Source organism: Adiantum capillus-veneris, chromosome 13, assembly GCF_014529385.1.
Source record: "Adiantum capillus-veneris isolate H3 chromosome 13, ASM1452938v2, whole genome shotgun sequence".
NCBI classification, from domain to species: domain Eukaryota; kingdom Viridiplantae; phylum Streptophyta; class Polypodiopsida; order Polypodiales; family Pteridaceae; genus Adiantum; species Adiantum capillus-veneris.
Genome location: NC_140943.1, coordinates 55936063 through 55960338, shown reverse-complemented (window position 1 = coordinate 55960338; position 24276 = coordinate 55936063). Strand labels below are relative to the sequence as shown.

Below are 24276 nucleotides of genomic sequence, written 5' to 3'. Positions count from 1 at the left end.
TTCGTATGTCGCGCTCGTACTCCTGAGTCAGCCATGAAGAAATAAAAAGCCTTTTAAATTTCAGCCATTTAAGTGGCGCTTTCTTGTTCAATAGAAGCGTGGACCACCAAGTTTGAGCATTTCCCTTGAAGTCTTATAAGAGGTAGCCCTCCGAACCTTGGCGTGCTCTAAGTAATGTCCTCCAGAGAAAGCTATGTCAAACTGTTGTATGAAGGCCAAAGCCTTCGAAGCATCTCGAAATCCAGAAAACGTGTCAAATTTAATTGATTCTCCGTCTTCCTTAACTTCTTGGATTTCCTTGCTTTTATCTTCCAGAAAGTCATACTGGTTGGCTTTATTAAAATTCTTCTTTCTTGCATAAAATCTGTTGTCGTCGGAGTCCGAACTATCCGAAGAAGAGTCCTCTGTAGAACTACCGACAAATAGGCAAGAATTAGACTTCTTTGCCTTTTCTTGCTCTTTCCGAAGCGTTGCTTTTTGCTTCGCTTTTTTCCTTTTCTGCCTTCTTCGCTCGAGTCAGAGGAGCTAGAAGGACTGTAAGAAGAAGAAGAAGAAGAAGAAGAAGAAGAACTAGGTACTTCAAATCGCACACGCTTCTTCTGCTTTCTTGCCGATGCAAACGTAGAATGGCAACCCAAATAACCCGGGAAGTCAGTTCAAGCTTTTTGCTTTTGTTCTACGCGTCAAAAACCTGGCTAATCCGTGCATCAACCACCTCTTCCAATTCTTGCTCTGTAAACATCCTCGGCGTAGGAGGTTGTTTGAGCGCCAGTTTGAGTGGTGACGTCGTGGTTTGCCGCCAATGTGAATGCACCTCGTCAAAGGAGGTCTGGGTCAAAAATTTCGCAAGCCTCGGGTCCTTTGCAAAATTTATCATGAATTTTGTCGCATCATCGACCAATCTCCGATGTTCCATCTCTTCAAGCTTTGCCTGAGTAGGCCGAGGCGGGCCGTACTCCTCGCCAAAATCATCGACGTGATGTCTTCCCGCATCTCTAGATGTAGAGAAAGTCGACTATTCTTTGCTTAAATCCATAAGTGCCGCGTAAAAAGGATTGGATTTCCCAGTAGAAGAGAAATCGGCCACGCTCTGATACCACTATAACAGACTTGGATACTCCAAGTCAAGAATCTACCGCGACAGGACAGGAATTCACTTCAAACAGTTCACAATTTGATATGACACCGACCCGGCGGAGTTCCATGCCAAGAGATATTGGCCCCAAAGACTGGCGCCCCTTTCGGTATTTCTTTTATATTAAATCTGTGCTCAAAGTACAAGGAAGTGGCAGGGTCTCACTCTCAGACTCTGCGTCCAGATGCTCTGAGAAGTGGGAGCCCAAGCCACACTTATAAAGGTTTACAAGGGATGCCAAAAGCAGAGCCCCAAAAGCTGCCCATAAAAAGCATTCAAAAATAAGGTTACTCCTCTCACAAGGCTTGCTTAATAAAAGCAAGCAAAGCTTAAAATAAAGCTCTCTCTCTCTTGCGCAGGGTTCAACGTAGCCCAAAAGCTGTCGTACGCTACTGCCACGTCATCACGCCGTACAACCTCCGTAAAACGTGCCGTAAAATGCGGGGGTGTCCGTACGCTACTACCACGTGTCACTGCAGAAATTCGGGATTGTTTGCCACATCAGCAATGCACCGTGTGTGTGTGTGTGTGTACTGCCACGTCACTGGTTTGTGACAGCTACCGTGAAAAACAGCAAGCCAGAGAGAGAGAGAGAGAGAGAGAGAGAGAGAGAGAGAGAGAGAGAGAGAGAGAGAGATGGAATGAAATGTTATAGTAAACGTCTTCAAAAGGCCAAAATGACCTATGACACCAAACTGATACAATCCTTGTGGATCTAATCCAATGTCTAGATACAAAAATAAAATGAAGTAAAGTGAAAGACTAAAAACTAAAAGACTAAAATTGCTAGCCTGAAAATCATCATCATCATCATCCATGATGCCCAGCATTGGACGTTGTTCGAGAAAGTATTGCATCGGTTGCTGAAGAGCTTTGTCAATGTCCACCTCTATAAATAGTCATACTCGACATCTCCCATGCCGTGCTAGAATAGTCCTAATTCTCTAGTGGAGCCTCCATCAATGTCATGGTCGCCCCCGTAGAGGTGGGCGTCTAGCTCTCCCGAGCTCAGTGGCTCTGAAGTCTACTGTGAAGCATGCTTATCCGACTGTTGAGTCCTTGCTCTAAAGAAGTCACTGATCTCCCTATGTGAATGTCTCCCACTACCTGAATTCCTCAAGATGCTTTCCCTGTGTCTGCGCAGCTCTAGCAAAAAAAACGCGAGGCATCTCTAATCTTGATATCTCATGACTCTAGCCAACGGTCCAAAGCCCTTTCTGAATAGACAGTGAAAGCGCCCTCGTATCTCATAGTATACCAGACAATGACAAATGTGATGTAACTCTGTCTCTGGCTCTATATGATATAAGTGGCATATCCTGGCTTCTGTTAGTACTCTCCTAAATCTACAAGTCTCTAGCTAATGCGACGATGTGCGTATCTAACCAATAGCACATCGTGTCCCATAGGATAAATGAGTGTCCATATAGGCTGGTCTGATCACATATCCATCCTCTGTTAGTTGGAGGAGATGCTTTTTATTGAAAGCCATGAGTACCCGACTCTTGTACCGGCTATATCCATGTGATTCTCGTATCTAGCTGAATCAAAGCCTGACATATAAGTCTAGTGGTCTCTGTCCGTGTGAGCGAGAGGGAGGATGCATCATGCATCCACGGAGTACTGGAATGGAGGCAGTATATCCATGTTGAAGCCGTGTGACTGAAACCATGATGTCATCTGCCCATACCAACATGTGTCCCCTTGTAGCGCTAGCCGTCGGGATGACTCAAGTGCTAGCCGAGCATATCTGTCTCTAGGAAGGTCCCATAAATTATGCATGAAGGAAACTGATTTAGTAAGGGCCTCAACTACGAGAGTAGGGGCAGCTAGCTCAGCCTGAATAATCTCATGCGGCACTAAGGCCTTAGCCCGAATCATCCGAGAGATCATAGAGACTAGAGGCCTACCATACATCTCCATCCATCAGTGCTACCAAATCTGCCTTGGTGGTCCACTGAGGAAGTAAAGGGTATTGGAGATTTATATCTTGATACCTTATCTTCTTCCACTCGAGTTTACCGAGGGGTACTGAAATTGAACCTGCGAACACATCTTCTCCAAACCTCCCAAGGCTGCATAAGCTCTCGTCAATCTAGTCTCTGTTGCTCTCCTCAATGAAAATGCCGGTCCACTAAAGACTACCCCAAGATTGTATGCATCTGTACTCCAGCATCTCCTGGCCATATGTAAAAGTAGGTGCTGACCTCCTGACCCACTGTGGTGTGGTGTTAAAACCATAATCTTGGTTTTCCCCAGGTTACCAGACAATCCACTATCGTCGGCAAATGTGTACAAAGCATCTAAATGACGCTGCATCCCCTCCGGGAATCGAAAATCAGCACAATATCATCAGCATATAACAATAGTGAGATCCATGTCACTGCCAACTGTGCTCCTCTATCATCATCCCTCTCAATGTAGTCAGCAACCTCATCCACATACAGCGTAACTGCGAAACGCGTTTCAGCAGGCTTGAAACGCGAAACGGGTGAAACAGCCGTAACGTTTCACCTGTAGGGTGAAACTCCTGGAGTGAAACGCCAAAAAAAATAAAATCCCTTTAGAGAATTTGGACATTGAAACGTTTTTTATTTACGATGTATATGCTATTTCAAGGTTAACATAGCATGTGTCTCTACTCACTACACTGTGAACACCTATTTTGTCTATACATAACTCTATCTATACACAAAATTGGCGTTTCGGTTAGACGTTTCAGTGAGGCCTTAGCCTAGGGTGAAATGTTTCGGGGTGAAACATTTCGCGGTTACGCTGTCCACATACATGCCAAATAGTGTAGGAGATAGCAGGCAGCCCTGTTTCACCCCAATAGTGGAGTGAACCAAATCAGAAATCCCCTCTGGAGTGTATACATGCCCCACTACTGACTTGTAAAGCACCATGATCCCCCAAATAAACTCTTTTGGAACCCGCATCTCTTCAATCGGCGCATCAATTTGGCTTTGGGCACTGTATCAAAGGCTTTGCGGAAGTCCACAAAGCAAAAATAGAGCCGTCTCCCACGTGATCTCCCCTCCTCAATAATGGCTTTGAGTGTGAATATGATCAAGAGTAGAGAAACCTCTCATGAACCCCGCCTGTCCTACTGCCCATACACCCTCTCTCTATACCCATCTACTCAATTGCTGCTCAAGGATGGATGCGTACAACCGTGCCAATGTGTGTCCAGTCATGATAGTGTCGTAGTTCCCAGGCTCCATAGGGTCCCCTAACTTGAAGATAGGTACAATCATGGACAAACTCTAAGTATCAGGTAGGCCTTCGCACATGGCACAGTTGACCATCACTGCTAGAAGCTCTACAAGCAAATCTTTGGCATGTATAAAATGCTCTGCTACCAAGCCATTGTGATCATATGCTCTCCTAGTCTTCATCCTATCAATGGCTTTCTTTACCATCTCAGCAGTAAAGAAAGCACATGTGTGTGGGCATGGCTCTCGCGAATCTGGAAGAGGTGGCTGCCCCGAGACGGTGTAGAGAAATGATGCATATTGACCCGATACCTCCGTACAAGTGATGATCGGTAGGGGGGTGTGCTCATGGAAGAGTCGTCATGCCTCGCTTGAATCCTAGCTCAAAAACAATTGATATAAATCCTGCTCTAGCCGAGCTAGAAACACCCTCTTCTTTCGTCGTACCAAACGTCGAGAAGCAATCCACGACTGTCTGTGAGTAATGACACCTAGAGGTACCTCCCTCTGAAGTCGGGCTCTCATCTCTCTGCACTCCTCATCATACCAGCTATTTTGGAGTGTGCTCCCAAAACGTCGACATTGACTAGGATCAGTATGGGGGCATGCATCTACTGCTGCATCCTGTAGTTGTCATTATATAAGTGAGCTCCCCTAAAAGTCTCTCCGGATCCTCTGTGCATAAGCCGTCTGTAGATACTATTTATGTAAACAGAAACAATCTCTGAAGTAAAAGTGCATCGGGTATGTGTAGGTGTCTGTGCCAGTCGAGCTGTGCTGAACTGGAATGAGACGATAAACGTGAGGAGAGCATGATCTGCTGCTACCTCAATAGGCCTGGGCCCGACTGTAAAGTCCTGAATAGAGCGTATGAAAGTGGGCTGAGCCAAAACATAATCCACTGTGTTGTCCCCATATGAGGAAAGAAAGTGAGCCCACTCGATGCTGGAAATCTCTGGAGGCCATTCAAGATGGCCAGTCCATGTGCAATCCCCAAATCTGTCAGATATCCCCCATATCTAGTGTGCTCTTCATCCTGCGAACACCTGGCCAATCCCATATCACTGACATCTAATTCTCTCAACATTTCCTCTCAGGTATCGTAGAAAGTTGTCTGAGACTGGCCCGTCCTACCATTAAAGTCTTCCCAAAGAATGACTTCTTCATCCCTAGAGAACTCCCATACGTCCTCATCCAATATCATGTAGAGTGACTCCTCCTTGGGTGATGCATAATGAGATGTGCTGGGGCAAAATAGCATATTGCAACGTAGAGTGGCCTCCTTGTCTCTGCTCTCACTCTAACCCACATATATTTGGCCTCCGAACAATACAAATGAGGGGTTGCAGCTGCTCCCTCAATAAGAGGGCCACACCTCCTCACCCCCATCCTCTATGCGTTGATCTTACTTCTTGCCTACAAGTAGTCTCCCAATGGTATCCTGTCACTCTGGGTAATGTACCACCAGGAGTCTGATGCATCTCCGAGTAAAAAATAATGTCTCTTCCCTTCAAGCTATCCTCAAATGCGCCTACATCTAGCTTCATTGATCCGTTACAATTCCATGCTGCCATTTTAAGATTGGTCCCATAGGTCTTGCACCGTCATGCGGTGCGTTTTTCCAACACCACTACTCTCCCTCCCTTGTAGAAAGCAATTTTTCCTCTGCCTCGCCGCCTTGATCTCTGGCATCAGCTCTTGCATGTGTGCTACCTATGTTAGAGTGAGGTCATCACCCAAAAGTATCCTCGTTTGCTTTTGTGTTGGTCTCTTCTTCAGGAATTCTTTCCTAGCTTCCAGTGTAGGGATATGTATAATGAGTGCTCTTTCTTTGGGCTTTCCTTTATCATCACTTCCCTTCTTGCCAACTCTCCAAGCACCTGTGTGTGTGGGTTCAGAAATACCCACGCACTTCAAGAGGTCTTGCACTTCTTCTTCTACTTTTCCAGTATCTTTGAGACTTGTAACACGCACATGAAGGGCTCTAGTCTTTCTCTTTTGCTGCTCCTCAATTGTCTTATTGATGATAGTCGATGTCGGTGTGGCTTCAGGTATCTTATCTTTTCCTTTTTGTGCGTCCTCAATCCACTTTTCAGCTCTATCAACCTTCTCTTGTATTTTGAATAGGTGCTCCGCCCACGAAGAGGTGGTTCATGCCTTTTGCTCTTCCTCTTCTCGTAGAGTTTTCACCTGCTTCTTAAATGATTTCGAGCTCCTTGATCATTGAGGGTGGATTCTCTGTCTCCTTTGCGGGGGGTATATTTGCAAGCTGCAAGGTCTCCCTCAAGTGCTTCGATCAACGCATCCTTTTCATTCATGAATTCTTCCATTTTTTATTTCTAGGATTCAAACATAGCAAGTGCATCCTCTAATCTTTTCTATGTCATGCATTCCATTACATTCACTTATGTCCTCACAATCGTATGCATTTCGGCCTTCAATGATGCGTACATCTCGTCACGCTTTTTAAGCATCTCTTTGTCCAATTCTTTCCTCATATCTGCATACATAGCTTTTTTGTAACTTTCCGCATTTGCATACATCTCTTTTTCAATGTCACCCCTCAAGAGGTGACATCACATGTACCTTCTCATACATTAAGTCATCTTTGACTCTAGAAAGTTTTTTTGCTCTCATTGAACTTGGCAATAGTGTACTCTCTCGAAACCTCCGCCTAAATGTCGCTTTTGATTTAGGCGGGGTTTCATAAATGTAGTCATTCCCGACATCGCTTGGTTGGTCCATCCTCAAGCACCCTTAGTGTGCCGAGTTTCTCTGTGCGGTACTGTAGCTACCTCGAAGAGTCCTACCTTTGCTTCGCGTTAACTACCCTCAATCGAGAGAGGAAACCGGATAGCAGAAAGTATTGTGATAGAAGACTTAGAGAGAAAAATCCCTTGCTCACGATAGAAGACGTTATCGTTATCGCAATAGAAGACTGCGGCTGTATGCGACGCCTAGCTCCTTGTGCGACCTTACCCTCTAGCTTGCTGCGCGAGCTTGCCCCCTTCGTTCCCTGCGCGACCTGGCCCTCTGCTTCCCAATGTGAGTGTTGTGCTGCGCAAGACCTCTGCTGCCCCAGCAGCCTCACGAGCGCGCCCTGCAGCCCCTGTCGCATGACCCCAGGCCTCAGCCCTGCGCGGCTCTTGCAGCCTCAGCCACGTGCGCTTTGCTGCCCTGCCCTGCTACTACTGTAGCCTTTAGCACTACAGCAAAGCTAGCCTACACCACCGTCCCCTGCCCACACAGAGAACGCGATAGACGACCTAATTGCGATATGAAAGACTTTGCGATAGAAACCTTTATTGTGATAGAAAACTTTGCGAGAGAGAGAGAGAGAGAGAGAGAGAGAGAGAGAGAGAGAGAGAGAGAGAGAGAGAGAGAGAGAGAGATGTTATGAAATGAAATGTTATATTAACGTCTTCAAAAGGCCAAAGTGACCTATGAGACCAGAAAGTTACAATGTGGTGGATCTGATACAAAGTCAGAGTAACAAAATGACAAAATAAAATACTATGGAATCCTTAACTGCTAGGTGTGAACTAAGCAGCTAGCTGGGATAGCTAGATCACAAGAGATCTAACATCGGTCGCTGGTGGATCTCATCAATCTCCTCCATGGTCAGTAGTCTGACCGGGCGTCGTGCATGTCGGGCCAAAGTGATCCGAATCCTCTGATGCACCCTCCGTCGATGCTGTGTAGTCCTCCACAGTCGTGGGCGTCTGGATCTCCGCAACTCGGTCGCTCGGTAGATCAGTGTGCCTCTGGTGTGAGGCGACGAGCTCTGTTGTGGTAGTAGCTCCTCCGAGTGTCCAGTGGCAGCTCTAAAGAATTCTGTGATCTGTCTCTGAAACTGGCTAGCCTCTCCTCTCATCAAGCTCTCTTTGTGTCTGCGCAGCCCGAGCAAAAACAAACCTAGGCATCTCTGATCCTCGTACCGCATGACTCTGGACAGTGGTCCAAAGCCCTCTCTGAACAAGCAATGGAAGCGGCCTCGTATCTCGTAGTAGAAAGGGCAGTGGCATGTGTAGTGCAACACTATCTCAAGCTCGATGTCACACAAGGAGCATGTCCTCGCCCCTGCCGGTACTCCGCTCTATCTCCCAGTCTCGATCCGCAGCTGGTGTGAAGATGTGCGTATCTGCCCAATAGCACATCGTCCCCATGAGACAAAAGGGTGTCCATGTATCTGGCCTAGTCACAAAACCGTCCTCCGTAAGCTGGCTTCATGCCCAGCTCCTTGATGGCTGTATCCATGTTCTCCTGGTGTCTAGCTAAGTCAGGTCCTGGCGGGTGAGCCTGGTGATCTCGGACTCTGTAAGAGTCATAAAGGGTACATCCAGTGAGTACTGGAAGGGAGGCAATCTGTCTATACTGAATCCATGCGCTTGGAACCATGATGTCATCTCCCCATACCAGCATGCTGTATCTCCCTACATGGCTAACTATGGAGAGGACTCAAGTGCAAGGCGAGCATTTCCATCTCTGGGAAGTTCCCACATGCGGTGTATAACGGAGACAGATCTGGTGAGTGCCTCAACCACTAGTGGGGGGGCAAGTAGCTCTGCTCGGACAATAGACTTGGTATTGAAGCCTTAGCTCTAACGAGCCGCGAGATCATAGAGACCAGAGGCTTCTCCATGTCCCCCCATCCATCAGTGTGGCCTGTCCTCCCGTGATGATCCAATGAAGGTCCCCAAATCTCAGCTCCATACAGCAATGCAGAAGCCACCAAAGTGTCAAAGAGCCAGAGCTTCGTCCGAGGCTCCTGAAACTGAACCTGTAAACACGTCCTTTCCAATCTACCCAATGTTGCATGGGCCCTGGTCAATCTAGTCTCTGCTGCCCTCCCCAATGAAAATGTTGACCCACTAAAAACCACTCCAAGGTAAGTGTAAGCATCTGTATACTCCACTATCTCCTGGCCGTATGTGAATGCGGGCGCTGACCTCCTGATCCACTGTGGGGTGGTATTAAATACCATGACCTTGGTTTTACCAAGGTTGACGGGCAGACCACTTTCCTGGGCAAACCTATGCAAAGCATCCAAGTGACGTTGCATCCCCTCCGGAGAGTCGGAGATCAACACAATATCATCAGCATATAACAATAGTGGAATCCATGTCCCTGTCATCTGTGCACCTCTATCACCATCTCTCTCGATGTAATCAGAAACCTCATCCACATACATATCAAATAGAGTAGGAGAGAGCGGGCAGCCTTGCTTCACCCCAATAGTTGAGCGAACCGGTGTGGATAGACCCTTTGAGGTTCGTACACGCCCCACTACTGACCTCTATAATGCCGTGACCCCCCAAATGAGCTCTGTGGGTACTGCCATCTGCTGTAATCTACGCATCAATCTAGCTTTGGGTACTGTGTCAAATGCTTTGCGGAAATCCACAAAGCTACAATAGATCCGTCTCCCATGTGATCTGCCCTCCTCAATGATGGTTCTGAGTGTCAAGATATGGTCAAGAGTAGAAACACCTCTCCTGAACCTTGCTTGCCGAGCTGCGCGTATCCCCTCCCTCTCTGCCCATCTACTCAGTTGCTGCTCAAGAATAGATGCATACAACCGTGCCAATGTGTGTCCAATCATGATAGTGCAATAATTCCCAAGCTCCATAGGGTCTCCCCACTTGAAGATAGGTACAATAGTAGATAAGCTCCAAGTATCAGGCAAGCCCTCACACATGGCACGGTTAAAGATAATTGCTAGAAGCTCTTCTAGTAGATCTCTGGCATGTGTGAAATGCTCATCCACTAAGCCATCATGATCATATGCTCTCTCAGTCCTCATCCTATCAATGGCCTTCCTCACCATCTCAGCACTGAAAAAAGCACATGTGTGTGGGCATGGATCGGGGGGGTCGGGAAGGGGGGGCTGCTCAGGAACTGTGTACAAAGATGATGCGTACTGGCCCCAGGACTCTATAGAAGTGATGGCGGGGGGGGGGGGGGAGTGCTCATGGAAGAGCCGCCATGCCTCACGTGAGTCCTGACTCAAGAATAGCTGGTATAGATCCTACTCTAGGCGAGCCAAAAATGCCCTCTTCTTCCGCCGCACTAGGCGTCGGAAGTCAATCTGTGACTGTCTGTGAGTGATGTTCCCCAAAAGCAACTCCCTCTGAAGTCTAGCTCTAGTGTCCTGGCATTCCTCATCATACCAACTATTCTGGGGCATGCTCCCCGAACGGCATCTCTGCTCAGGCTGGGTATGTGGGTATGCCTCTACTCCTACATCATGTAGTGTCTGTGTCAGTATAGTAGTAAGCTCCTCTAGAGGTAGCCCTGGCTCCTCTGTGCACAGGCGTCTGTAGATCCCATCTATGTATACAGAGTCCGTCTCCCGCGTGAAGGTGTAGCGAGAAGGGGCTGTTGCCCATGGCCTGTGTGCTACACTAAACTGAAAAGAGATGGTCAACGACACAAGAGCATGATCCACTGCCACACCAACAGGTTTGGGTCCAACCGTGAGATCCTGGATACTAGAGATGAGGCTCGGCTGTGCCATGACATAATCCACAGTGCTGGCTCCATGTCTCTGTGGAAAGCATGTGAAACCCCCCGCAACGGGAAATCTCTGTAGGCCATTCAAGATGGCCAATCCATGTGCAGTCTCCATGTGAGAGAGAATCGTGAGCTTCGTGCGTGGTGTGTGCCCCTTCATGACCCCTGCGAATCCATCAGCCTTGCGCGAAGTGCTGTCTCTGCGCTCCTCTACCAGAGACCTCAGCCCTACGCGACAAATTGCCTCTACGCGATTCTCTACAGCTGCATGAGGATCCGCCCTTGAACCTCTGCGCCAATGCGAACAGAAACCCTTGTGCGCTCACACAGAGGACCTTGGTCAATCGAGCAACCTGTGGTTGCCCCTACTTCCCATCTCCTCGCATCACCATCTCAACCTAGACAGAGAGCCACTTTTATCATCAACAGAGCACCCGCGCTAAGAGGAGCATCGAGCTACTGCAGTCGAGAGTTGGCTGGTACACAGCAACCACTCGGGAGTCGGCAGTATGTGCCGCTTGTAACCACCCACTTAAGGCACAACAGCATTGCCTATAAGACTACCCCATAGCGCAGGAGGTCTAGCTTCGGATTCTTCGGCCAATGCCTGCACTTTCTACAGCCAGTACACTTGGGGTACTACAGCTTGGTCGACACTCACGGGCCTAGCACTGCGCTTCGAGATGGCTTCAATCAGAAGGATGATTGTGATACAGGAGGGCCCACACTCCAGCCAGCCAATGAGTTAGTCCCATAAGAGTGGAGCAAAGATAGAGAGTGGTGTTGGGAGCTCATCTGCAGCCTGACATTGTGGTTCATCTAGTGAGCTTGCTACTTCCACATCTTCGAGGCTCGACCCCATTGGCGGGGACTGTCCGTGACATTTGGCTGAAGCTGTTACACACTTAGGCACCAGTTCCAGAGACTTCAGGGCAGCTCTCACCGCACGCGGGAGCGCTGCAAGGCTTTCTTGTGACCTTGGCGCCCACGGCCCTTCTTCATCGTGGTCCATGGTGCGCCTAGATGGTAGTACCGCCACCAGTTTGGTTGTTTCCTCCTCCCATTTCTTGAATTAACCATTATTGTACACACCTTGTCTTCTCATTGGAAGAGTCTCCCCACATGTTGATGTAGCCCTCTCTAGCGAGGGCAGATTGTAGCCCATCGGGCAGTTTTCCTAAACTAATGAAAGGATCTTTTTCTTGGGAACAAAAAATTTCAAGCATATCAATTCACCTTACTCCACTTCGAATGTTCAGTTCAAGTATTGACAACTTCAGATATGTTAGGCAGGCCACAAGGAGGATGTAAACAAATCTAATTGCTTGCTACTGCGTTTTTCCTCTAAGATGATTATTCATCATTTCCTATCCAAGATAGCTCTATTCTTGCAAACTTAACAAGTGTAAACATTAGGCCAAGAGTTGCGAGGAAAAATCTCTTCCTATGTGACGTAGACTTAGTAATCCTATTGTTATGATGGAAATGGTCTAGCAGTGCAACCCTAGACTCCTCTAAAGCTAGGTAACCCAGCCCAAGAAGAGTCTTCCCAAACTAAGGATCCAGAGGAGTTAGTGAGCAACAAGCAGTGAAAATCCATCTTCGCTGGTAGTGGAACCCCAGATAACGTGATAAGTCAAGAGAAGGAATCCCCTGTAAACAATAGCAGTTGATGTGGTGACAAGGCACTTGGACCATGCCAACTAGTTTGTGAGAAGGGCGCAGGGTCTTGAAATTTAGAAAGCTTTGCAATTCCTAATGCATGTCAAGCCAATGATGGCAACATCGTTATGAGCCCCAATGAATAAAAAAGTACCAAAAACTCTTAATATATGCAGAGCTTAAAAGCTAGTACCGTAGAGTTTTATGAGTTTGACTGCAGTCTTTTCACCAATTCCTGGTACACCTGCAGCCAACAAAGTATGCCTCTGAAACATGTTGTTGAACTAAGTTTACCAAAAAGCAAGCTTTAATCTCTTTCACCAAACACTTTCGCCCACAATATTCTGTCACTTGCAACTTACCGAGTGCCCGTGGTAGACACCATGTGCAATATCAGAGCCCTATAGAGCCATATGAAGGAAAAAATAACTGTACGTAGACTTGGGGGCTCTGCTCTATTGTGTCGCTTGCTCCAGAGTGGAACCTCTGAAAGTTGGTGGTGTTCATGAGCTAATTTTTGGGGCTGAATACTAATGCATGGAAGTTCATCATCCAAAAAAGTCTTGAGGATGATTATTGTTTCCATCTGCCTTGGGCATTCTTTCAGTAGGGTCTCTTTGTGACAATATCATTCTTCAATAGTATCTTATCTGAAAGCAATTTTCCTTCTCACGAGGTTTCATAGATACATTGAAACTCAACTAAAAAGTATATTTTCTTTCCATGAATGAATGCTCTCTTTAAAAAACATTCTGTGAGACTACTAATTTCTACCTCTAGCTTTCAATACAGTGAGCTCGTTTCCAGAAAATCTAGATCTTCTTTTTCTGATCGGAAATCACTCTCCTCTTCTGTATTTGCATTCCCAGCATATGAAGAATTTTCCAACAGACTGCCGGGTTTTTGAGAAGGCTGTGATTTTCAGCCAGCCCCATTATGTACTCTGCTCGGGGTTCATAACAGATTGCCAGCACTTTGCTAGAGCAAAAATCAAAAGGAGCCAGCCTGATGCATGTGTGTCAGCACCTATCTCCTATTGAGTGTCCGCTTCATGCTTCCGGATTTATACCAAATGCTTGAATGAATAAAGAAAGAGAGAGAGGAAGATATATAAATGTCTCTTAAAACCCAAAATGGCCTATGAGACCAGAACAAGGTACAATGGATGATGATATCTCTCACCATAGAGTGGTACAAACAAAAGACAGCATAATCCTAGCTGAAACCCTATTTAAAATAGAAAAGAGAAATCTCTCTGAAAACTTTGAAGGTTAGGCTACAACGGGCAAGCCATAGGATTGGTGTTATGTCCCGCTTACATGAGAGGGAATCTGGCTAAGACACCGTCGGGATAGGCATCCGGTGTCCGGGTGGACATAGTGCGAACCCGGCTAGTGTGGGCGGCCACTATTTAAAAGGGAGGCCAAGGGCTCATTTGTAGTTATTGACCCCCACTAGCAAAGTGCCACTTGTTAGCCCGTGAGGCTAGGAGTGTGCGAGGTCACCTCGAGGCATGGAGGTCAGGTGGTATGGGATGCTCGGTCTTACAGGTGCATGCCTACGACGTTGGCCCCAACACCGGGGTGCTACCGGATGGTGGCTATGGTCAGGTGGTTCGTTCGACGTGTTTGTAAGCAGTCCGTGTAGATCTCGGGACATCCGCTACGAGTGTTCATTTCATGGTATCATAGCTCGCTTGGCTGCAAGAAGAACCACATGCACACCTATGGATCGGTTTGAGTCGGATAACCTTGATTTATCTAATTTTTAATATCTAATTGTTGCAATTGTCTAATTTTCTTCTCGTAAGCATGTGTAAAGGTGGAAATTAATGCTCTATTAAAAATCAGCAAATTAATAGGTGGAAATGCTGAAAATCTTAGCTGATTTTCAATGAAAATCAGTGAATTTGTCATTAATTTGCTGATTTTTAAGTAAATTCAGCATACAGTCTCTTATTTGATCTTTCTCCGTGCAAAGCAGAGAGAGAGAGAGAGAGAGAGAGAGAGAGAGAGAGAGAGAGAGAGAGAGAGAGAGAGAGAGAGAGAGTTAGATGAGATGAGATGAAATGAAATGCAATGTTATATTAACGTCTTCAAAAGGCCAAACTGACCTATGGGACCAAAGCGTTACAATGTGGTGGATCTGATACAAAGTCAGAGTAACAAAATGAAATACTATGAAATGAAATGAAATCCTAAGCTGGTAGGTGTGAACTAAGCAGCTAGCCGGGATAGCTAAATCACAAGTCATAAGAGATCCAACATTGGTCGCTGGCGGATCTCATCAATCTCCTCCATGGTCAGCAATATGACCGGGCGTCGTGCATGTCGGGCCAAAGTGATCCGAATCCTTTGATGTAGCCTATGTCGATGTTGTGTAGTCCTCCGCAATCGTGGGCGTCTGAATCTCCCAACTCAGTCGCCCGGTTGATCAGTGTGCCTCTGGTGTGAGGCGACAAGATCTGCTGTGGTAGTAGGTCCTCTGGGTGTCCAGTGTCTGCTCTAGAGAAGTCTATGATGTGTCTCTGAGACTGGCTGGCCTCTCCTCTCGTCAGGCTCTCTCTGTGTCAGCGCAACTCAAGCAGAAACAAACCCACGCATCTCTGATCCTCGTACCTCATGATTGTGGAGAGTGGTCCAAAGCCCTCTCTAAACAAGCAGTGGAAGCAGCCTCGTATCTCGTAGTAGACGGGGCAGTGGCATGTGTAGTGTAACTCTGTCTCAGGCACCATGTCACACAGGGGGCATGTCCTGGCCTCTGTTGGTACTCCGCTGTATCTCCAGTCTCGATCCGCAGCTGGTGTGAAGATGTTCGTAACTGGCCAATAGCACACCGTATCCCATGAGACAAGTGGGTGTCCATGTATCTGGGCCTCATCACAAAACCATCCGCCGTAAGCTGGAGAAGATGCTCTCTGTAGAAAGCCATCTTCGTGCCGAGCACCTGTGCTGGCTGTATTCATGTTCTCCTGGTCTCTAGCTAAGTCAGGTGTGCTGGCGGATGAGGTTCGTGATCTCGGACTGTGTAAGAGTCAGGGAGGGTGCATCCAGTGAGTACTAGAAGGGGGGCAGCCTGTCTATACTGGACCCATGCGCCTGGAACCATGATGTCATCTCCCCATACCAACATGTTGTATCTCCCTGCATGGCTAGCTGTCGAGAGGACTCAAGTGCAAGGCGAGCGTATCTGTCTCTGGGAAGTTCCCACATGCGGTGTATGAAGGAGATAGATCTGGTGAGCGCCTCAACCACTAGTGGGGAGGCAGCCAGCTCTGCTCGGATAATGGCACGTGGTACTGAAGCCTTGGCTCTAATGAGCCGCAAGATCATAGAGACCAAGGGCTTCTCCATGTCCCCCCATCCATCAATGCGACCTATCCTCCCTGATGATCCAATGAAGGCCCCCAAATCTCAGCTCCACAGAGCAGTGCAGAAGCCACCAAACTGTCAAAGAGCCAGAGCTTTGTCCGAGGCTCCTGAAACTGAACCTGTGAGCACATCCTCTCCAATCTACCCAATGCCGAATGGGCTCTGGTCAATCTAATCTCTGCTGCTCTCCTCAATGAAAATGTTGGTCCACTAAAAACGACTCCAAGGTAAGTGTAAGCATCTGTATACTCCACCGTCTTCTGGATGTGTGTGAATGCAGGCGCCGATCTCCTGATCCACTGTGGGGTGCTATTTAATACCATGACCTTGGTTTTACCAAGGTTGACAGACAAACCACTTTCATGGGCAAACCTATGCAAAGCATCCAAGTGACGTTGCATCCCCTCCGGAGAGTCGGAGATCAACACAATATCATCAGCATATAACAATAGCGGAATCCATGTCCCTGCCAGCGATGCACCTCTATCCCCATCTCTCTCAATGTAGTCAGAAACATCATCCACATACATACCAAATAGAGTAGGAGAGAGCGGGCAGCCCTGCTTCACCCCAATAGTGGAGTGAACCGGTGTACATAGACCCTCTGAGGTGCGTACATGCCCTACTACTGATCTGTACAATGCACAGAGAGAGAGAGAGAGAGAGAGAGAGAGAGAGAGAGAGAGAGAGAGAGAGAATTGAAATGAAATGAAATGTTATATTAACGCCTTCAAAAGGCCAAAATGACCTATGAGACCAATCTGATACAAAATAGTGAATCTGATACCATGTGTGGGTACAAAAAGACTAGAGCAAAAATACTACTACTACTAGAACATCCTCATCTGCACTCTAGATGTCGAGAGAGTATGCCTCAAATCCTCTGCTGTAGTCTCCGTCGATGCTGTGTAGCCCCTCTCCTCAATCGTGGCCGTCTCGATCTCCGTAGCTCCAGTGCTTGGTCCATGAGAGTGTCGGTAGTGGTGGAATGAGTGGGGGCCGAGCTTTGCCGTGATGGCTGCTCCTTTGGCTGTCCCATATCTAGTGAAAAGAAATTTGTAATCTGTCTCTTGGACTGTCTCATCATTGTAATCAGTTGGTCTCATAGGTCATTTTGGCCTCTTGTAGACGTTAATATATCATTTCATTTCATTTCATTTCTAGCTCTCCCCAGTAAAGTGTCTCTATATCTATGTAACTCAAGTAGATATAGCCCAAGACATCTCTGATCCTCAGAACTCATGACCCTAGAGAAAGGACCGAAACCCTCTCTGAATAAGCAGTGGAAACGCCCCGAATCTCATAGTACATTGTGCAATGACATGTAATGTAGCTTTGTCTCTAACTCTATCTGGCATAAGCGGCATATCCTATTGTTTGCTAGTATCCTTCTGAATCTCCAGCTGATGTGAAGATGTGCGTGTCTGACCAATGGCACACTGCAAACCATAAGACATATGTGTATCCATGTAGCTAGGTCGAATCACAAACCCATCTCCCGTGAGGTGGAGAAGATGCTCTCTATAGAAAGCCATCTTTGTGCCCAACTCCTGTGGCGCCTCTATCCATGTCCTCTTGGTATCCAGCTGGATCAGGGTCAGACGAATGAGTCTAGTAATCTCCACCCGTGTAAGAGACATCGAGGGTGTCTGAAGAGAGTACTCGAAAGGGGGCAACCTGTCCATGGTGAAGCCATGCATCTGAAACCATGATGTCATCTATGCATACCAGCATGAAGTATGCACAAATACTTCATGCAGAGAGAGAGAGAGAGAGAGAGAGAGAGAGAGAGAGAGAGAGAGAGAGAGTAGTACCTCTCTCTGCAGCGTAGGAACAAAAGAAATCCTGCGCAGGGTGTGAAACGTTGGAAAGGCTAGCATGGTGAAATCTGCAACGCAGGCATCTAGCTTGGCAGTCCTTCGTGTGTGGGGCACAAGCAGGCACAAGCAAGATTTTTCCCACCCCACGCATGCAGCCCTCTCTCTCTCTCTCTCTCCATTTCCACGCTGCACAATTCTCAAAGCAAGTGATGAGATTTTCTTTTTTTAAACGCTACTTGCCCATTTATTTTATTAAGTGACCCTTTTATTTTTTATGAAGTGGCCAGGACACTTTGATTTTTTAAAAGTGAGTATGAAACCTGCAAATTATTAAGAACTCACTTACAAAGATTGGAAAAACCTTGAAGGGAACTCATTTTCAAGCCCCCTGCTTCTCTCTCGACGCTCCTCTCTCTCATCTGCTCGCTCCCACCATTGGATGCCTACATGCGGATGCTCACGCCGACGCGTAGAGCTCCTCGGAATTTGACTTTTTGCAACCAAAACGTGCAAAAAAGACCCGTTTACACGTGAAATTTCCAGTTTTTACCAAATTCCGCCATAGATTCCTCCAACTCGGATGAACAGCGTGACAACACACCAGATAACATTCAAATTCCGTTCACGTATGCTCTAAACACATGGATCACACGTACTTTCCAGAGCCTCAACCAGCAGCATATATACTATATCTGCTCTGGAAAACGCAAATGTCCAGACAAACATTTCCTTGACCTCTCTCTAAGGACCGGTGCAAGGCTTTAACGCCTATCTTGCCACTCTCGAAATACGGCTCACGTCAATTGTGCGTATCTCCAGGAATGATATCCATCTCCAAAAATTGCGGATGCAGATTGCTACTTTTGGGCGCTCAAAGGGTGGTCCTATTGCAACAATTCTGTACAAAACCACCAATTTCTCAGGAGAAGAGAAGTACCCATTCATATTGAACCTGCTTTTGAAGATCCTTAGAATCTCATGGATCAAACACCATTAAGAGAAATGGCATTGATGGGCCCCACAATATACTAGAGCATCACCTGAGGCAGAGAACAACACCCACATCCCCTAAAATCTTGGCAACTTTAGCTCGTTACCAGCAAGCATTAAAGAATACTGACTCCCTTTTATTGGCATTGTGAGAACATTACTGACATAGGCATTGCAACATTTAATGCACTAGTAACTTGTGTGTAGCGGAAATTGATAACATAGTGAGCATTTCATTAAGAACAAGTTCCTAATGAGCATAGAGAGAGTACTTAATTTGAGAAAGCAACATAGCAATTTCCATTTAGCTAATTTGGCATTGACAATACTTGAAAAGAGAGATTAATGATGAGCAGAGGATTCAAATGATTTATCTCTATTTGCGCAGTAAGGCGCTTACCTGGTGGCGCAACATGATAGAGAAGCCTACGATATGGGTCCTGGGTTGACTTTTGTGTAAAATTCAAGAAGAATTTCGAAAAGATGGATCCTTTGAAAGCTTACGCAAAATTGCAATGTCTTCCGATAAAAACTCTATCTTTTGATAAATACACAACAGCTTTCAAAGAAGCGCTCACCTTCTGCAAGGTGGATTCCATGCACGCTGTACCTGCTCGGTTTGCATGAGGATTACCGTCGAGCCTTAATCAAAGATAAAGCCACGACTGACGTTGAGGATGCAGTGGCAAAGGCCAGGACGTTCCATTTAATAAATGGGATAAATAATGAAAAGAAAAGAAGTTCAAATCACCAATCCGACGAGGGCACTTCGAGGAAGTGACGTCGACTCAAACAAAGGTCCAAATCCCCGTCAAGACCTTCTCAGGACAAGAAGAAAGCAAGGAATGTTGCTATTGCTGATGCAGTGAAAAAGGGGTTTGCTTTGGGTGTGGCCAGATGGGCCACCAAATCAAAGACTGCCCCAAGAAGAAGACTAAGAAATTGTAGGGTCGCCCTTCGATTCAGATTCACGAGATCTCAGGTAACTCTAATGTTATTCAAGTTGAAATACATCACTTGACACATAGTTCATGCATTAATTGTACTTTTAGCACCGAAGTGTTTGATAAGCACGATCTTCTCCGTTTCCCCGGGAAGATCAATAGTCACGACGTGACTGTACTCCTTGATAATGGAAGCTCACAAAATTTTGTGAATGCAAAATTGATGCAGAAACTACGCGTGCAGACACGGGACAGTGACCCTGAGTATCGCATGAAGATGACTCGTAGCAAGGATACAGATGTATGAATCAGATGGTTCCTGACTTGATGCTCGAGCTAGCTAATTACAAAGAGAACCTCGATTTCCACATCATGCGCCTGGACATAACATATGTTATTTTAGGAATTCCATGGTTTTATGATATACAAGATACGTTGTATATAGACGATGTACATCAATCTCTTATTTTTGTTAAACATGACATGCCTCATGTATCTGTTTCACTTTATAATCAGATTTCTCTAAATAATGGTTTTGCAATACTAACTGTTACTGCTCTGGTAATGTTTAAGAATACAAAGTCTTTTGATGTTTACTTTTACCAGTGTATACCATCTGCTTATCACTGAATTTTCTAAAAATGTTTCAGGTTCTTCAATTGAACTTCGAGATTCCGACGAATCCAACCTTATCCGAGACATCATGACTGCTTTTAAGGATGTTTTCCCTATTGATCTACCTCTTGGTTTGCTGCCTTTGAGATGAGTAGATCATGCCATTGAGTTGGTGGCTGATAATCAACCTTTTTTAAAGCAACCCTATCGGTTTAGTAAAACCAAGGAGGACGAGATTCAACGGCAGCTGAAAGATTATCTCGATAGGGGTTTTGTTCGGCGAAGTAAATCCCCGTAGGGAGCGTCTGTGTTACTTTCTCACAAGAAGGATAACACTATGTGCTTTTGCATGGATTACAAGGGCTTGAATAAGCTCACTGTCAAGAATAAGTATCCGCACCCATGTATGGACGATCTGATAAATCGACTCCATGCAACACTCTATTTTACGAAGATAGACTTACGATCAAGCTATCATCAGATACGAATCAAACTGGAAGATGTTCCTAAAACAGGTTTCCATACGCGTTATGGTCACTATGAGTTTTTGGTCTTGCCTTTGGCCTGAGACCGTTTCTAGGCAACTTTGTCGTTGTATTTCTCGATGACATCTTGTTTACAGCAAGAGATTGTTTGAGCATTTGGCACATATACGCGCTGTTCTCGAGGTACTGAGAACTGAGAAGCTTTATGTTGAAGCTTCTAAGTACGAAATCTTTAAGAAAACTTCTGTATATGAGTCATAAATATTATTACTCGCGATGGAATTCGCGTCAATCCTGGAAACTGGATAAAGTGCAAAATTGGCCCATTTTGAAGAATGTGTGCCAAGTAAAGTCCTTTCTAGACTTTACAGAATTCTTTCCCAAATTCATCAAGAATTACTCTAAAGTAGTTGCTCCGCTTACACAACTTTTAAAAGGAGGGGTGAAGGAACCAAAAAATTTTGGTCCTCACCGTAAAGGTAAACCCCCTATCGTCAGGAATGAGCATCTCGACGAGAGCTTTCGAACACTAAAGCACTTGGTGACTACTGCGCCGATATTGCATATAGTGGATCCTAGCAAGCCTTTTGTAGTTGAAACAGATGCTAGTGATTATGCAACTGGTACAACGTTGTATCATGATGGACGTCCTATTGCGTTCGAAAGTAAGAAACTTTCTGACGCCGAGATGCGTTACCCAATGTATGAAAAAGAGCTTTACACGGTAGTCCACGCCTTGACGCAATGGCGGTACTATTGTATGGCTCTACCCTTGTTGCAAGGACAGACCATCACTCTTTACGCTATGTCTGTGATCAGGGTGATCTCAGATGCCGAAAGGCCACATGGGTTGAGCTTATGTAGGAGACAAAAAAGGATCTCGCAATCGAGTTATTGATGCACTCAGCCGGATTCCTGAGGTTAATGCCTTGTCTATGGCTTAAATCTCGACAAATTTCTCTCTCTCTCCGAAGGCTATGTCATTCTAATAGCTATTTTGGAAAAATATAGAGCTGGGTCGAAGAAGGGTTGACTCGTGTACAGGCTTGGGTGATCCGAAGACCCCAGTGAGTCGTGCTGGAGAAACAAGACAGCGACAATATTCCGTTAGAGATGGACTATAGTTTAGAAATGAAAAAGTCTGCGTGCCGGAAATCAATGAAGTTCGACAAAGGATTTTGTTTGAATGCCACGATGTTCCTAGCGTTGGACACCAAAGCATCCAGAGAACTTTAGCATTGGTCAAACAATATTTCTATTGGCCAAGGATGCGCTCTTACATAGTGAGCTATGTGAAGAGATGCACTCAGTGTCAGGTCAACGAAAGGTGGGCATGGCATCGGAACTCCTTCTACACCTAGTGCAAGCTGTGAATTGACACATAATCTATATGTGTTTGGCTACTTCGAAAGACACCTGGAGATAAGAGCTGCCAGATATTGGTTGTCAAACCTTTTGTATATATACCCCTCTTTTTTGTATAAGAGTTATGCTATGCTATAGAGCTATTGCATTGTACATTTTTGTATATTGAGTATTGGAAAGTGTGAAACTCTCTCTCTCTCTCTCTCTCTCTCTCTCTCTCTCTCTCTCTCTCTCTCTCTCTCTCTCTCCTGTGTGTAGCCATGGCTATTCAACAATTCAAGCCTCCATGAGAGCTCTTTCTCTCTCCCACAAGCCCAACATCTCTCTCCCACAAGCCCAGCAACTGGTATCAGACCCGAAAGCCATTAGATAAGCAATTCCGAGCCCATCACTTACAGGCCCTAATTGCCCAAGTTTCCCTGAGTTTACAGGTAGCTTAGCGCCTCTAATTGGCTTGCTTAATCAACAAAATTTGCACGTTCTACTACAAATTGATCAAATCGGGCTTCACGGATGCATTTGCAACAAGTTTAGCAAGGTGGACAAGGAGACTCTAGCACATTTAAGCTCTCGACTTTTTTCAAGTTTTTCAATAAACTTGAGCGACCAAGCAGTTTCGAATCTCTCAAAGCGATCAAAGACGACCTAGCTTCCGAGTTTCATAACTTCAAAAGACTAAGCTTTCGAGCTACTCAATTTTGAAGCTCCTTTGAGCATCCTTCGAGCTTCATACCTCTTTCTAACGTCGTAAATTCCAAGCATTCCAAGGAAATGTCAAAGGCTTGTGACGAATCGAAGTTCGTGAGATGAATTTCAAACTATGGCTAAACATCAAATCAAGGTTTTTTTGTTTAATTGCCGCTTGTGAAGAGGTGCTTCACAAAGTCTCCCTTCTCCAAGAAGCATGCCTGAGAATGAGCCCATGGCCTCATATTTAAAGGCCCTCGGCCCAAAAGCAATTTACATGAAAAGCCTTCAAACTCAAAAGCATCTGGTCCAAAAGCGATGTCCAAAAGCTGAAAACGTAAATCACGGACATACGTATAGCTGTCACGTCAACAGTCGGCGCAAAACGCGGAAGTCTGTACAATCTGCCACGTCATCATGTCAACGTAAATTACGGAGATCTGTACAGTCTACCACGTCAGCAGTCCAGCGCAAAATTCGGGTTTTCCGTACAACCTGTCAACTTGAATTCCGCGAATCTATACAGCTGCCAGATTATCTCCCTCTACTGCTTCTGCTTCTTAGGGTTTAGGCCCCTCTGCCGTGATCTGAAGGTTTGCTTTGTTCTTCACTGACTTGACCATAGTGGTCTCGTATGGTCCCATACGTTTTGTACGCGTACGATGATGTGCGGTACTAAACGAACTAAAAAAATTTATGATGTACGATAACGTTATGTACGTTCAAATTAAAAAAAACAAATAATTCTCAAGTCTAAGGCTTAGGCCTTAAAAAAACTTGACATTTGTATAGATTACAAGTTACAATACTACAATGTAAAGAGTCAAGACTCAAAGACTAAAGAGAATAAGCATTACATAAACCAAAATGATCATTGAAATTTGATAAGTAGAGAGTCGAGACTCAAGATGATACAAAAAAGTGGGGGGACCAAGTGGCAAGGGCTACAAAGTACTCAAAAAGTGGCACACCATAATAGAGAGACTAAATAGTAAAGCCTAAAGTAACTAGTCTAAGGGCTTCTAGAATCTAGTCACTAGTCACTAGTGCTCTCATCATCTTCCTCTTCTGACCCTTGCTCATCAACATCATCCTCTTCCTCACAAGAGTCGAAGGATGACTGCTCATAATCTCCATCACTAATGAGGTTACCTTCATCATCATACTCTAGCGCTCGAGACTCTCTATCCTCCATAGTGATGGCCGCCACACAAGAGCCGCTTCCGGAGCCTCGCCGCACATAGGTCCTAGGAGCCTCCGTGGGTGTTGTTGATGCTCTACCTCTACCTCTTGTACACCTGGCACCTCTGCCTCATGTAGCCGATGTAACTCCATGGATGACGACCTTCTTGCATAATCGTGTGCGAGAAACCCAGCGATCAATATCCTCTAGCTCCAAGTAGAGCTCACGAAATATCATTTGCTCCTCAGGGTCTTGCTCTTTGTTGACACTCTTTAGAGTGTCAATCGTAAG

General features: G+C 45.8%; 1 protein-coding gene across 6 annotated transcripts in view; it reads right to left on the bottom strand.

The window, feature by feature from the left end:
- Positions 1–24276, bottom strand: part of LOC147444038 (uncharacterized) — a 162676-nt gene that overhangs the window by 25234 nt on the left and 113166 nt on the right. For all 6 annotated transcript variants that reach the window (XR_015190010.1, XM_086526780.1, XM_086526783.1 and 3 more), the window contains exon 11: positions 12719–12769. Coding sequence is in view for 5 of the 6 variants with exons in the window: in XM_086526780.1 (XP_086382906.1) it covers positions 12719–12769 (51 nt within the window). In the remaining variant the exon portion in view is untranslated. The remainder of the gene's footprint in view (positions 1–12718; positions 12770–24276) is intronic.